Source organism: Fusarium phalaenopsidis (assembly GCF_050370095.1).
Source record: "Fusarium phalaenopsidis strain FUZ10S chromosome Unknown contig_32272, whole genome shotgun sequence".
In the NCBI taxonomy this organism is placed as follows: Eukaryota; Fungi; Ascomycota; class Sordariomycetes; order Hypocreales; family Nectriaceae; genus Fusarium; species Fusarium phalaenopsidis.
In genome coordinates this window covers 221,866-237,108 of record NW_028145420.1, presented here as the reverse complement: position 1 = coordinate 237,108, position 15,243 = coordinate 221,866, and the positions used below count along the sequence as shown (strand labels likewise).

Genomic DNA, 15,243 nt, shown 5'->3' with positions numbered 1-15,243 from the left:
CTTATTAAATATATAAATATCTCCTCTTACCTTTCCTAATACCTTTTAACTCTATTTATATACTCTTTTCCTTTTTACTTCTATTTACTCTTTTAACTATCTTAATAACTATACTTCTTATCTTAACCTAACGTGTTGAACCCGATGTTGAGTGAATTGCTTGATTGATTCATTCTGACTGACTCTTGCCCCTCTTTTGGGCTGAAGCTATGCGCTATTCCTATTTGAGATGTGTCTTGTCACGTGACTTTGCTTCAACTGGTTCCGAGGCTCGTCTGGTCAAAACGCATTGCGGAATGCCCTGCACATTCTCGTATGAACAGGACCGCTTCGGTTCAACACACCCCCCCAGAGTGGAAAGCTTTTGACACTCTGAACAATAGTTCTCATCCTTTGCAACATATTCTGCATCATTTGAGTCCTTTTCTTTGTAAATTTCCCCTTTTGGATCGTAGGGCATTTGCACCCAGTGTGCCGTGTTGTATTGTTTGCAGTTGTGAATAGAAAGAGGAAGATTTGTTCGGACGAATAGAAGCTGTTTTTCCTCTTTTGGCGATTATGAATCGTGAACAATAGGTGATTCACTGTTTTGCCGTTTGTGATTCACATTTGAGGCTCGTAGATATAAATTGCCTCTCGCCTTGAGCTTCCTTTCTTTCTTTTCTTCCCTTTCAACACCATCACGATCATTCGGTACGTGGTTTTCGATCGCCTTGTGCCTCTCTTCTTCGAGCTTGCTTTTGGCCTTTTCGAGTTGCCTTTGCTGATCGTTGCATACAGACAAACTTCTCTTGACTTCTCGCGCTCCGCCGCTGCCGTCCAGATGTCCGAGGCGTAAGTTGTTTCACCCCTTGAGGTTGTGGGTTAGCTGACTGAAAGAGCAGAGATGATGATACTTTTTCTTCTTCACTCTCTCCCCCGCTCCCGGAGACTCCGTTAGTCATTTCGAGCTTCGAATTCGTGGAACGCAGTGCTAATTTGATCGTAGCAACGATACTCCTCGTTCTCCGTCTCGGGAGCCCAGTCCCCCTCGTCCGCCTTCGCGACAGGCCACCCCTCGCCTTCGCCTGACGCGGGCTCGTGCTCGTCGCCAAACGCAGGCTGGTGTAGCTAGTGCTCGGCGCGCTGAGCGTGCCCTGCAGGTTGAGATTGCGACCCTCTCCGCTTCAGTTCTGTGAGTAGCACTTTGTTCTTGTGTTTTGACGCTCGTTCTGACCTTTGCATAGTCAAGATGAGAAGCGCCTTGTCCCTTGCCTGCCCTGCCTCAACAGTGCCCTCGCTGGTCAGAGCACCGGTGAGTGTTGGGCTAAGCCTGGCGTTCGCCGTTGTGAGCGTTGTGACCCCGGCGGCTCATGCCGTCAGATGTAAGTCCGCTCTCATATCGATCTCGCAGCTCGTTTTGCTGATTTGAATCTCATAGTCCTACTGCTGCTCTCCCTGTGGCGTTGTTTTTCTTGGACTATGTCCAACAGGATCCTTCCCGAGTCAACGCGACCGTGAGTGCAATCCAAAGTTCGTTTCGATCGTTTGAGCCTCATTGCTAACTTTCATTTTGCAGGAGAAGAGCAAGCGCCGCATTGCGGTCAAGGTGGTGTTGAAGGGTGTGTCAGATGGATGCTTTCCGTTGTCTGGTGACCCTCGTCTGGCTTAGATGAGGATGGTTTCCCTGTTTTGAGTCTCGTTCGGTTGTTGTGCTTTGAGTCATTGTCGGTAGGCCTTCGGGCACATGGTGAATTATAATTGTGCTTGCCGCCGCCTTTCTGTCTTCTTATCTTGCTATGACTTTGTGACCTTCGAGCTTCAAAATGTTGATACGAGCCTCGTTCATCACAATTGCAGCTCGTCCATGATTTCCTCAAACGTTCGCTCCTTGAGCATCTTGTTGCGACGTTTCGTAATGCGTTCTCGGATATCAATGAGTCCATACTGCTTGCAGCTCTCCCTTTGTCTGCCGCCTTGCAAGGCCTTTGTTAGACCATCTGCAATTAACTTTGCGCTTTCTTTGTAGCTAAGGAAGATTGCTTTGTTCTGAATGTGCTCTCGTAACCAATGGTTGTGTACGTCCACATGCTTCAATTTCGTCTTTAGCCTTCCGAGAGGACTTTTTAATAGTCGAATCGTTTGCTCATTGTCAGAAACGAGGTGCAAATCAGTGTTTTGCAGCTCGAGTCCTAGGCTTCGAAGTAGCCTTTGTTGAAATAGCCCTTCTTTTGCTGCTTGAGATAGTCCAAGTAGTTCTGCCTCTGTTGTGGAGGTCGTGACCGTGTCTTGCTTATTGGCTCGCCATCCGATTAGGCTTCCAAAGAGCATCATTGCGAAACCTTGTGAGCTCTTCCGGTCAATTGTGTTATCTGCGAACGATGCGTCGCTGTGGATCACAAAGCCTTCTCCAGGTCCGAACTGCAGAGCGTAGAAACGCGTTGCGTAAAGATAACATAAGACTCGGTTGGCTGCTTGGACATGCTTTTCCCCTGGATTGTTCATGAATCGGGCTAGTCGGGAAATAGCAAAAGCGACGTCCGGTCTGCTGATAACGCTTGCGTAGAGTATCGAGCCGATAACTCTTTTGTACCAATTGATTGTGCGTCTTGTCGCTTCTCCTTCGTTTGGAACGAGCTCCTCCTTCATCATTGGAGAGCCATTTGGGGCATCCGCAGTTCGTAGCTCATATATCTTCTCCAGATACATGATTTGCGTAACCCAGATCCGTCTTGAGGTGCGATCCCGGATGATCTCCATTCCAAGGAACCATTGCAGCTCGTGTCCTCCAGTCAATTTGTACTTCTTCTTTAGAGACTCAATGATTTGGGATGCAGTATCCCTATCTCCTTTCTTAAACGCGACGACTATATCGTCCACGTAGAAGAATATGAAGACTCCGTCCTTCTGATAGCAGCATGGCTCGTCTGGTACCTCTCTGCAACCCGAGCTTCGAAGGGTGCTTCCGAGTTCCGTTTGCCATAAAAGCGGTGCGACTCGTAGTCCATACAGTGCTTTGTGCAAAAGCAACACTCGCTCTTCCTTGTGGCCTCCCCTAAACCCAGGAGGCTGTTTCATAAACACATTGCTCTGCAGTTTTGCATTCACAAATGCGTTCACGGCGTCATACTGTAGCAATTCGAGATCGAATCTCGCTGCAATCGCCAGCATTGTTCGGAATGACTTTCCAGCGAGGGTTGCAGCGTAAGTGTCCTCAGCGCTTGACTTCTGTTGCTGGTCTCCCCGAACAACGAGTCTCGCCTTGCACTTCTGCAGGTACCCATGCTTGTCGAACTTGTAGGTGAATACCCACATACAGTCCAGTATTTGCGAGTTGCGTATCCGTGGATCGCACCTCGCAATCTCTGTCCAGGATGACATCTGGCGGTGGCTCTCCAAGTGATCTCTCTGCGCTTGTTTGAACTCTGCCTCAAACCTGTGTCCGATTAGACTACCATGGGAACTTGGAGCCGGAGGCAGATTCTTCCTATGGTATGCTTGTCTATCGGGTTTGAGGTGCGTTTGAGTCATTTGCGTCTCACACTTGGGCTTGAGCTTGCCTCTGATGCATCTACTCCTCGTTGCCTTTGAAACCAGCTCATTCTCCTTTCTTGCTATAGGCACTGCCATTGTCCCTGCATAAAATGCTTGGTTCAGGATAAGTAGATCTTCCTTTGATCTTCTTACTTCATCCTGACTTTGGCTTGTCTGTGATCCTATCTGTGCAAGAAAGCTTGAGAAAGGGCTTTCTGGTGGCGTTGGGAGGATCTCAAATCTTGCTTGAGTGTACTTTGAGTCATCGACTTGTGTGTCTTCTGTTGACTCTGTCTCAGCATTTGGCAAGTCTTCAATAAGACTTTCGAGGCTCGAATCTGGCATTTCCTGCTCGTCAGGGCTTTGCACAGGGTCCATGACCTGATCGACCTGTTGGGTACTTAGAAGAGCCTGCAGTCGCTGCTGAATCTCTTCTAAGGTCTGTTCCCCAATGGTATCTCTCATCTGCACTTCATTAGCGTTGAAGAACTCTTGTTCGTTAAATATAACATCTCTCGTGATGTAGATCTTGTTGGTCACTGGATTCCACACTCGAAAGATGTTCTGGGAGTTATATCCAACTAGGAAACCTATCCAAGCCTTTGGATTCGTTCTTGAAAGAAGCCTCTTGTCTTTTCGCTGTGCTGAATCTGTAAGAGCAAAGGCTTTGGAGCCAATTGTTCTTATGTGTCCAATCCGAGGCTGGTTTTGCTCTTGCGCACGTGGAATGCCTGAAAAGAAGCTCTCATATGGCGTTCTCCAGTGTAGACCTTGTTTTGGAGTTCGGTTGAGTAGGTACACGGCCGTTCTCATCATCTCTGGCCAAAGTTCTGCTGGGAGGTTACTATCGATAATTAGCAGTCTCACTTTCTCTTTCACCAACCCCCCAGAACGCTCTCCAGAGCCGTTCTGCTGCTGGGTGCGAGGTGCACTCTCATCTACCCTGATTCCCTTTTCGGTAAGCCATCCGCGGATCGAATTGGCCTTTTGCAGCTCGTTGTCCGTTTCAATGACTCGGAGTTTGATGTCATACATCGTGTCGAGCATTTGCGTGAAGTGCTTCAGCATCGCAAGTAGGCTCTCTTCTTGACGGTTGACGAAGTAGTAGTCCCAGCAGAGACCTGACTCTCGGTCTGTGAGAATTCCGCAAGACGTGTAGTCATTTATCCCTTCTGGATAGTCGTGGAAGTCTAGCGAGACTCTTTCACCAGGTTTCGAGGCTCGTTCCCTTGGTTCGCGGTGCTCTTGACGTTTCATTTTTGCTAGTCCGCAGACGTCGCATTCGACAGTGACCGGTCCCTTGATCTTGACTCCAAACGTATGGTTCATCAGGTGCTCTAGGCTTCTTGGTCCTGGATGTCCTAGGCGGCGATGCCAAACCATTGCTCGAGCTCGGTTAGGCTTCCTTGCGGTCCACGAGTCATAACGCAGGTGCCTTGAAGGAAACGCGGCGCGTTTTGCCGTTTCGGGGATATATTCCAGTATATACTGGTCGTGTTCCTGCTGTAGCTTGCATAGGGCCTGACCATTGAGGTGTCTAATGATATCCTCGTTGTTCCGTTGGTCCCACCAGTATCCAAGCTGGCGTAGTTGACGTAGGGATACAAGATTTGTTCCCATTTCTGGACAGTACGCAACGCGCTGCAAATTGAGGATTCGCGGCTCGTTCTGCAAGTTCTGCACTTGAATGTCCACATTTCCATATCCATAGATCGGCAGCCACTTCGATCCGGCAAATACGCCGTCTCCGTATTGGGCGCTCTTCAATGAAGTAAATTTCTTGGCTTCGTTGAAGATGTGGATAGTCGTCCCTGAGTCCAGGATTGACGAGTTGCGTAATGGGTATTCGCCGCTCGATGCCAAGAAGGCAGCTGCTTCCTTCGAGATATAGCGTCTCAGGCCGGATAGTCAGTTCGACTTCTCTGATGAGTCCTTACTCTCATTTTGGAGCCTCTCATAGAGTTCTCGAACCTCCTTATTCTGCTCAAGACGTTGCTCCCAAAGGTCTAGCTGTCTCTGTGACACGTGGTACTTCTTTGGGGCTTTCTCTGGGAATGCTACCCAGCATGACGAGGAGTTTGGGTACTTGTGTCGTTTCTCACATAGTATGCATTGCTCTGGTGTTTCCAGAGACTGACGAGGACGCTTTGCAGAGTCTTCTCTTGACTCACGAGTAGAGGAGCGGCTTCGCTTTATGTCCTGAGAGGGCGAGGCTCGAAATGTCGGTCCGAAGCTCCCTTTTGCCACTCGATCAGTCATAGCCCTGTCGCCTCTCCTTTTCCCATCTTGAATCTCTTGCCGGAATTGTGCAGAGAAGGTCAACGGCAAGTAGGTTCCATTCTCGATCTTCTCTTTATTTTGACCTTGCTCAATCCGGAGGAAGATCTTAAACCGATATTCCAGAGCTTCTTTCAGGTCATCGAACCAGGTGTTGGGGTGTTGTGCTTCAGCTACTTGTCTGAGCTTTGCAACTCGTATTGACTTTTCCCAGTTGGTGATCCACTCTTCCCAGTTCGTTTTGCTGTTCGAGGCTGCCTTTAGCACCTCGAAATACCCTTTTCGAGCTTGTTTCCTTCTCAGGCTGTCGTCAATGCCACACGCTACTTTCAGGTTGAGAAAGAAGCTCGCAATATTGTCATACTCGGCTGACTCATTCATAGCCGGGGAGCATGTCTCGACATAATGTGGATTAACCTTCTCGATCATCCAGTTGAGCACATTACGGATACTATCCGCTTGTTTATTGTATCGCTCGAGATCGCTCCGGTAGATAGCCAGCTCTGCCTTATACGCCTCTTGGTCCTCTGGAACCATTTCGACGAATGAGGTCGCAGCGCGTTCGCCTCGAACGGGTCTCGGATCGTGTGTCCCTTCTTCGGTGGCTACTTTCGCTCGGTAGTCGCCTATTTCCGGTCTCCTTGGTTCCTTCTCACGAAGAATGTTGAATTGGCTTAGGTCATCAAGTCGACCTAGCTTATATACTCGTTCCGCCGTTATCTTCATGATGTAGGATTGTTCGAAGGAGTCCCAGTCGTTCGGTCCGTTCAGGAGGTAGGGCTTCGTGTTCGCGATAGAAGACATGTTTTCGCGATTCGGATGTTGGTATCGAGGTTGGTTTTATCGATTTGACGTTCGTTTTGGTAGTTACAGCTGCCTTGAAGAAGTACAGCTCTGAGACTCTTAATTGTTGAACCCGATGTTGAGTGAATTGCTTGATTGATTCATTCTGACTGACTCTTGCCCCTCTTTTGGGCTGAAGCTATGCGCTATTCCTATTTGAGATGTGTCTTGTCACGTGACTTTGCTTCAACTGGTTCCGAGGCTCGTCTGGTCAAAACGCATTGCGGAATGCCCTGCACATTCTCGTATGAACAGGACCGCTTCGGTTCAACATAACGCGACTATAAAATACCTATAAATTACTTTGCCTTAACGTACATGATAAGCGAGTTGGCCAGGCAAGCGAGTTGGCCACTTTTCTTAACCTTCTAGTTAGAAATCGCAATAAAAATACAACAAACCATTTAATCAATTAAAACTACTCGCTATACTCTTCCCCAGATATCTCAATTACTACCTGACATGTTCTTGCATTATGACCGGGCTTGCCGCAGACACCACAATGCCGAACCCCCGGTCGCGCCGACCTTCCTTGACCACCACTTCTCGATGATTCCGCCATTACCTGCGCATCAACATCCATTTGATCAATTGCCTGCCTTCCTTCCTCTACCGTCATAACCCCTCTTTTCTGTAGCCGGGTTCTTTTTGCCCTCCGGCGCCGACTTAGTATCTCATTCGCCTGTTCAAGTTCTTTAACCCTAGCCTCAAGTAAGGCAACCTTATGCATAACTATCTTTGTTCCCTTAGAAGAAGACCGTATAGCTTCTAGAATTGACTCTGGGGAGCTACTTTTGTGCCTTATAACTCGTCTCTCGAGGTAATCTGACTGAGATTGAGCCTCAAGCACGGTCTTTGGGGTCTTTGAAACCCAAGGGGTCGACGGTTTAGCCACCTCCTCAGCCGGTGTTGGAGTCCGTAGCCGCACATCAAGCTTCGAGACCACACTTTCCGCGTCAAGAGGAACAAGGCCAGCCCCTCTGAAGGCTGACTTGATATTCTTTTCCGTCATGGTGGCCTGAAATGCGGCGTAGAAGGCCGGGAAGAACTCAGTCTTCGAAACATGGGTTATAGAGCATCTGATCAGAAGCTCTATTTCTCGGCCATAAGCGTTCTTGAGCACGCTAAAGCATCCGACGTCAAGGGGCTGAAGTAGATGAGATGAATGAGGTGGCATACAAAGCCTGATGATCTTCTTCTCCTCATAATATCTCTCGAATTCGATTGAGTGGTGACTTTCGTGGCCATCAAGGATTAGAAGACGATAGCGACTATTTGATCGCTTGGCTGTGCACCGATCAAAGTGCTTAAGCCACTCGAGGCCGGTCTCATTATCGGTCCAGCCATTTTGGGTCGTTGTAATAGCCCAATCGCCCGGGAGGTTGCTATCCCGGTACCAGTTGGCGAGGTGATATTGGCCCGCACCGATGATAAACGGCGGGATCGCTTGGCCATCCGCGTTAATCGCCTGAATAACCGTAATCCATTCTCGGTTTCCAGGCTGCACCGATTTTGGCTTTCCACGCCTTTCTGTGCCTGTGACAACCATTCCGCTCTGAATCATGCCCATCATAAAGCCAGTCTCGTCAACATTATAAATATCATCTAGTCGGATACCATACTTCGTGATTGTGTTCGCCACAAGCATAAACCAGTTATGGATAATGACTGGATCTTCGCACTTGGCTCTCTGGTAGTCGTATTTACGAAAAAAACGTGTCTTGATCTCTGGGTGTCGCTTAACAAAGTTTGAAGCCCAACGCGTGCCAACTGGCGGCGCGTCGCGGTCGGCAAGTAATTGATCAGCTATTTCTTTAACACCACGAAGCCGAGGGGGAAATCCTCGTGAATCTAGGTCGAGAATGAACTGAATAATGATCTGTTCCTCTAGATCAGATAGTCGACGCGATTTATTGATAGTATCGCGTCGAGATTGGATCCCTTTATGGCGATTAATGAGAGTATTGCGATTAACCTTATAGATCTTTGCAGCCTGTCGGAAGCTAAGTTTTGGTTGATTTTGATAAGCCTGAAGGGCAAGAAGCATTCTAGCCTCATAATTAGTAGATGACATGCTAGGTGGTTGAGAATCAATTGATCAAATCGAGAAGATGTTAGGTGAGGGATTTTTGGCCAACTCGCTTGCCTGGCCAACTCGCTTATCATGTACGTTAGCTTAATTAATAGTTTTTATATATAATAGGGCGGCCCTCTGCATCTGTTCGTAGTTTCTGACCCGCGACTCCGCCTTTCTCTAAAGCCTGATAAGAAGTGGTGTGATTGGCTCGCTTATTGGGATTTTGATCCATCGTCCTCGAAAGAGCGGGGTTTCCCACGGTCGGGAAAAGCACGCAACGCAACACGCAGACACACCAACACGACCAACGGCGTTCCTCCACATCTTCTTACAATGATCACCGCCGAAAAAACACAGTACGATTCCTTCGCTCCGAAATATGCCTCGGTCGAGGAGCTCCCCTGTTCAAAGCTCGAGGCCGAACTAGTCCGCAACGCCCTCGGCAACTGCAGCGACCTCAAAGTCCTTGACCTCGGCGGAGGCAGCGGGCTCCACGCCCGGCGCGCAGTAGATGCCGGTGCCGCCATCGTTGATGTCGTCGACATCTCGCCCGAGATGATGCGCGCGGGGCAGGACGTCGAGACGCAGCTAGGCCGGCAGGGACGCATCCGCTGGCTCGAGGCCGATGTGACGCGGCCGTTGGGTGAGCAGCTCGACTTGCCGCAACATGGGTACGATATAGTCATGGCAAACTGGGTATTTGACCATGCCACTTCAACGTCGGATCTGAGGAACATGTGGGAAAATGTGGCCGCGGGCTTGAAGCCTGGTGGAAGGTTCATTGGAGTGAGGGCGAAGAGTGTGCGTGCTGAATACATGAGCTACGGGAAATACGGCGTCACGTTCACGGAGATTAAGGAGATTCCAAATGGCCTGAAGTACAAGGTTGGATGCGTGACCCAGCCGCCCTTTTCCTTTGAGGCGACGTCGATGGAGTCGAGCTATTCGCTTTCCGACGATATTGCTCGCGAACTTGGGCTAGTCGACTTTCAGGTTTGCCGCCCAGAGGACACGGAAATTGTCAAGAGTGATTTGGAGTTTTGGGGTGATTATACCAAGGACCCTAACTTTGTTGTTGTAATGGCAAGGGCATAGAGTGAGGCAGTAGGCTTAGCGCCTACAATGAGAATGTTTCAAGCGTTATTCACAATCTGGTTTGATATCTTGCAATCTTCATGCGTTCTGGATGGTCTTGGAATGCGAGACGCCTTTTCGAGAAACCAGCTACAGCAATTAAGTTCATACAGGTCTTGATTACTAAAAGAAATGCCTCAAGCAGTATCGCAAGCAGATATCGCGTTCGAACATAAGGATAGTTACAACAAAGTACATATGCAGAAACCACTGTCTTTGATGGGTGATGAATATAGTGTTGCATCAATATAGATGACAGTCCGAAAGCAGCTGCAGAAGACGGCATCAGCGGTTAATTCACTTGTTCCGCTAGAAGCATTTCATTGCTGGGCAATAAAAATGGGCCAACCGGGTGCCAGTATTATGGTCCGTAGCGCTAGGCGGAATTGCTTCCGACCTTCGTCAGAGGGGTTAACAGTGGCGTTGTCAGCTCTGAGTTAAATAGCGCATTCCCCGGGCTAATTTAGGCTCCTCGCCCGATCGCCCACATCCTGCCACTGTCAAATAACCATCTCATAATGGCCGAAGAGCAACACGGTCCTGAGACGCCCCCGCTCGTGGCTGATGATAATGTGAGGACGTATCGCGGGTTTTGGCGTCTCATGAACCTGCTAATAAACGTGACAGGCCGTCGACGACGCGTTCGATGATGGCGACTCGGCCCTTGGAGACGTGAGTATGGCCCCATCGTCGGGGATCGCCGCTGTCTAATAGGTCACCAAGGATGCCGGGAGTGATACTACGTCTTTGAGATCTAGCATCTTAAAGTATCGCGAGGAAAATGGCAGGACATATCATGCGTACAAGGATGGCAGTAAGAACTGCTCTCGTCTTTTCAGCGACGCCGAAATATCTGACTGACTGATACAGCGTATGCCCTACCCAATGACGAGGTACTCTTCTCCTTCACTGCTCCCACGCCCGGCTCCAGTTACTGACTTCACGCGTTGCCCAGGCCGAGAACGAGCGACTAGGTATACCAGGCCTGCTCGTAAGTTGCTTTGCAGGTTGTCTGACCAAACACAGACCTTCAGCACCACTTATTCCTTCTTACTTTCGATGGAAGGCTTCATACAGCCCCCTTGCCCAAGAACCTCCGCCGCGCGTTTGATGCCGGATGTGGCACAGGGATCTGGGCCATCGAGTTCGGTAAATTCCCTCTATCCATCACCAAGAGAAATGAATCTTCTAATAACTGTAGCGGACGAGCATCCCGAATGCGAAGTTACTGGCGTTGATCTGAGCCCGATCCAACCTACAGCGTATGTCATGGACAATCGCAATATCCCTAACGCTATGCTGACGCTCTAGCGAGTATCCCTCCCAACGTTGCTTTTTACATAGATGATTTAGAGGAACCTTGGCGCTACTCGACCAAGTTTGACTTTGTCTTTGCTCGCTTTCTAACCGGATCGATTCGTGACTGGTCCAAGTTTTTCAGGCAATCATTCGAGTATGCCATGGCCTCTCTCCACCTACACAACGAATGCCGCTGATTATGGAATCTCAGAAATCTGAACCCGGGTGGCACAATTGAACTGATCGACATCATCTACCCCCTTACGTCCGATGACGGCACGCTCGCTGACGACTCGGCGCTGTACAAGTGGTCAATCTTGCTGTTGAGCGCCTTCACTGCCAACGGCTCTCCTATGGACAGCGCGCTGAAGTACGAGGAACAGCTCAAAGATGCTGGCTTTGTCGATGTCCACGTGGTGAAGCGCAAGTGGCCGCTGAATCGTTGGGCCAAGGACAAGAAACACAAACAAATCGGTAAGTCCTCCTTGAGCGGGTCATGGTAGTGATGACGCTCACGCAGCGCTTGTTTTCCAGGAATGTGGGCGCATCAGAACACCATGGATGCCCTGTCGGCGTTGAGCCTGGCTGTGTTTACGCGCCCTAAAGGTGGGGGCGGCCTCGGCTGGAGCAACGAGGAACTGGAAGTGTTCCTGCCTGCCGTCCGTAAGGATATAAGGAACTTGAATATCCACTCGTACTGGCCAATGTAAGTCCTTCATTCTAGATAGAGAAGGCGTCTAGGGGCGAGCTAACTATTCTCAGCTGGTCAGTATACGCTACGAAACCAGAGTCATAGTAGCATGACCCATAGTGGCTAGCCAATGCTACGGAAGTAATAGATATTTATGGTAAATATCTACGCTTAAATTCACTTATCTTCTCTGCCGCCTCGGCTACCCTCTCAGGCAACTCATCAGAGAGTCCTAGAGCCTCCTTTTCACCTAACATCTCGACAAGACGCTTCTCCCAAAACACCAATCTCTCTAAACTCAGAGGTGCTACCTCCGAGCAAAGGGATCCCGTCTTTAAGGCTCTAGCGGTATCCTTATCCAACTCCTCCTTAGACACCATATCCTTAGATACAATCTCCCCACAGCGCAGAATCCACCCGGTTGCCACCCAAACTCTGCACTTAAGAACTAGTCCCTTATCAAGCTTCTCTTCTAAAGCACTTCTAAGCTGCCAGATGGGGAATGCGAGCCAGGGTGCAAAGGTGTCGGTGGTGAGCCGGGCGGCGAAGGAGTTAAGATTCTTCCAGTGAGATACTTCTTCAGATATATAGTCATCGAGATCAGTCGGATCCATAACTATGAGTCTTAAGGCACTTATAGGGATATCCTAAAAGCAGACTAAATAACGTACCGAACCACTTATCGCGCATATAGATGGCCAACTGAGGCAAGCCTTTCCAATCTAAGTCTTGGACCTTGAGATATATTAGTTGTGACATGGCAGTAAACTAAATACTATACCAACCCCCTCAAGTTCCCTAACATTCCCATCCGTCTACTGCAGGCTCTGCACCACCTGAACTAAAGTATCCTGCCACGGGTAATCCGGGGGAGTAAGATAGGCAATATCCACCACTATCACACAGATCATCAATGAACTCTGCAGCTTCGCCTCTAGACTTTCGCGCGGCGCCCAGTGTTCGAAGGTCATCAGCCAGCGCGGCAGCCTTTGTTGACGCATCGCCTGGCCTGTCAAGACCGGCCTTGATGGCCTCCAATATGCGCTTCTGAGAGTCGGTCTCGTTTTAAGAGCTGACGGGCTCAAGATCAATTTCGCAGCCCATCTTGATGCCCCGGAGGTGGTCGAACTGTTGGAAGCGCGATGGTGATGGAGACAACGGTTGTCAAGGGCAAGCCAGACCCCCTAGGGTTTAAGATCTGGGTTATCGCTCAACAGGGCTTCTTTATCCGGTGGCTATGGCATATCAAGGAAGCAAAATACGGCGCCGTTGGCGTTGAACTTCCCCCACCGAAGTCATCTACACAAGGCCGGGGAGGGCGAAAAGGCGGTCTAGGCAGGGGTGCAACCAAGGCCGCAGGGAAGAAGCCTGCCACAGAAGACAAGACTATTGCCTTGAACTCGACCCAGAGCGTCGTTATTGCCCTAGCAAATATGCTGCCAAAAGCGACATATCACGTCTTTGTGGATAACCTCCTCTCGTCGTCAGATCTCTTCCGCGGCCTCCGCACACATGGCCACGGGGCCACAGGCACAGCCCGGCCTAACTGTGGCATACACAAGGAACTTCAACAGGATAAGAAGGCTGATGGGGGGGCCAAAACCAGCTACGAGTTTAACGAAGTCAAGGCGATCCCAACCCCTGATAATCAGGTACTAGCTTCAGACACTTTTTATATTTGAAATCCCTACTAATTTGTCTATGTGCTGTACCTCTAGGTCAACCAAATGGCTTGGAAAGACAACCGCCTTGTGTTATTCCTGACTACTGTGTTCACGGGCGAGGAGCGAGCCGATCGAAAGAGGAAGAGGCCATCTTTAAAGAAGTTAGAAGCCAAGCCGATACAGCTTTTTTTTGGTGGCGAAGCTATCAAGGTGATAAAAATCCCGACAGTTGCTGCTACTTACAACGACGAAATGAATCATGTTGATCGAGGTGACCAGTTGAGGTCATATTATGCGTATGATCATCCCCTCCGCCGCGGCCCTTGGCAGGCTCTCTGTTGGACCTTCCTTCTTGATGTGGCCCTTATCAATAGCTATATTGCTCAACTATGCGGGCCGCAGCCAAATTGGAAGAGATATACGACCCAAAGGGAGTGGTGAGAGTGCATTTACAACGCCTTATTCAACACATATCATGAAGAAAGTCAGTCAAGGAAGAGGTATCGAGCTGGCGACGAATCTGACCCTGAAATACAGCAAAAAGAACATAATCTTATCCGCCGGAAGACAAATTCAGATTGCCTCGCTTGTCAAGGATATCGGCAAGGCGAAATAAGGTCAAAGGGCAAAAGGAAGCCTCTCGGGACGGTCAACAGCAACATCACGAGGTCACAGACGAGATTTTGGTGTAGTGTGTGCAAAGTCGCACTTTGTAACAATCAGAAGTGTTGGTACATTTATCACCATAGAGAAATAGGTGGAAGCTAATGTATCTCTTCTTTGGCGCATTCTAATTGGCCCCACCCCCCTGCAAATACCTCGGTGCAGGCTTGTGGGCACTCATGAGATAAGACAACGTCGCTTCCAATAGGCTAGCACGTGGTGAGCAATATGGATGGCTTTCCTCAAGACTTGTTGATGTCATGGACGCAAGACAAGCCTGGAGGTCTTCAAAGAGACGGCAAGTTCGCAAGTCCTGGGGATCGCTCCGCTCAAGCAGGATCGTGGCCAACAACATTCCGAGGGCATAGTTGGCGAGATATCCCGCAGATTCCTGGTGCTCTTCCGGACCCGGACTAGACTTTGGAAATCTTATGCGGATTGGACTTTGTTCGGGCTTTGGCTATGTTCGTCTGTGGCTGCGCGTTTGTCTGTCCAACGAGCCCAGGAGTGTCAAGAGCACACGTTGCTCAACCTTTACCTTTGCGATCTCAAGTGCATAAACATTTTTTGCGCAGCCGTCAGTTTAGCCTGTTGCTTTTGGTGGCAGTTTCGTTCGTCTCACTTGACGTCAATGTGACGTGGACCGTCAGCCAGCCACCAAACTCCTCATCTTAGGGCGAGATCCAAATATTATACTCAGACACTGAGCTGTGGATGGGGTCCAATTTCTGGTGCCCTGGGCTTCCCTAAGTCTTCTCCCAAAACGCGAGGCACGTCGGTCGTGGCTCAACTCACCAAAATGACTACCGAATTTGACCTTGACCTCTACAGGCGTAACCAGCCACCACGATATCTTTGGAGGGTTACCCACTCAGGTTCCCAGTCACGAAGAGATGCGAGCACTGGCGATCTCGTCGCTATGGACCACACCCGTACATTCCACAATAAGGCGGGATTCAAGCAAGCCATTGCGGACCACATAAACTGGAGTAGCCGGCACTGCAGTTGTTTCTTATCGGTCTTTAGCGACAAGAGACATGCCCAGAATTGGGCAAAGCAGCGCGCCAGAACCCACACCTCTG

At 49.5% G+C, this 15,243-nt stretch overlaps 4 protein-coding genes across 4 annotated transcripts; 3 read left to right on the top strand and 1 right to left on the bottom strand.

Moving 5' to 3' along the window:
• Nucleotides 1–823: 823 nt before the first annotated feature.
• On the top strand, nt 824–1,651 carry LRP88_00107 (uncharacterized protein; the record flags this gene model as incomplete). Its single annotated transcript, XM_083236827.1, has 6 exons — nt 824–834; nt 885–935; nt 989–1,174; nt 1,227–1,364; nt 1,421–1,496; nt 1,559–1,651. 6 exons carry the CDS (start codon nt 824–826, stop codon nt 1,649–1,651), a joined length of 555 nt encoding a protein of 184 aa, XP_083107444.1.
• Nucleotides 1,652–4,325: 2,674 nt separating this feature from the next.
• On the bottom strand, nt 4,326–6,594 carry LRP88_00106 (GAG-pre-integrase domain-containing protein; the record flags this gene model as incomplete). Its single annotated transcript, XM_083236826.1, has 3 exons — nt 4,326–4,357; nt 4,407–5,391; nt 5,485–6,594. The coding sequence occupies 3 exons, from the start codon at nt 6,592–6,594 to the stop codon at nt 4,326–4,328; spliced, it is 2,127 nt and encodes a 708-aa protein (XP_083107443.1).
• Nucleotides 6,595–9,043: 2,449 nt separating this feature from the next.
• LRP88_00105 (S-adenosyl-L-methionine-dependent methyltransferase) lies at nt 9,044–9,805 on the top strand (the record flags this gene model as incomplete). Its single annotated transcript, XM_083236825.1, has 1 exon — nt 9,044–9,805. One exon carries the CDS (start codon nt 9,044–9,046, stop codon nt 9,803–9,805), a length of 762 nt encoding a protein of 253 aa, XP_083107442.1.
• A 557-nt stretch (nt 9,806–10,362) lies between these two features.
• Nucleotides 10,363–11,939, top strand: LRP88_00104 (S-adenosyl-L-methionine-dependent methyltransferase; the record flags this gene model as incomplete). Its single annotated transcript, XM_083236824.1, has 9 exons — nt 10,363–10,416; nt 10,472–10,516; nt 10,800–10,818; nt 10,871–10,993; nt 11,046–11,106; nt 11,160–11,297; nt 11,355–11,617; nt 11,678–11,849; nt 11,906–11,939. The coding sequence occupies 9 exons, from the start codon at nt 10,363–10,365 to the stop codon at nt 11,937–11,939; spliced, it is 909 nt and encodes a 302-aa protein (XP_083107441.1).
• Nucleotides 11,940–15,243: the final 3,304 nt, after the last annotated feature.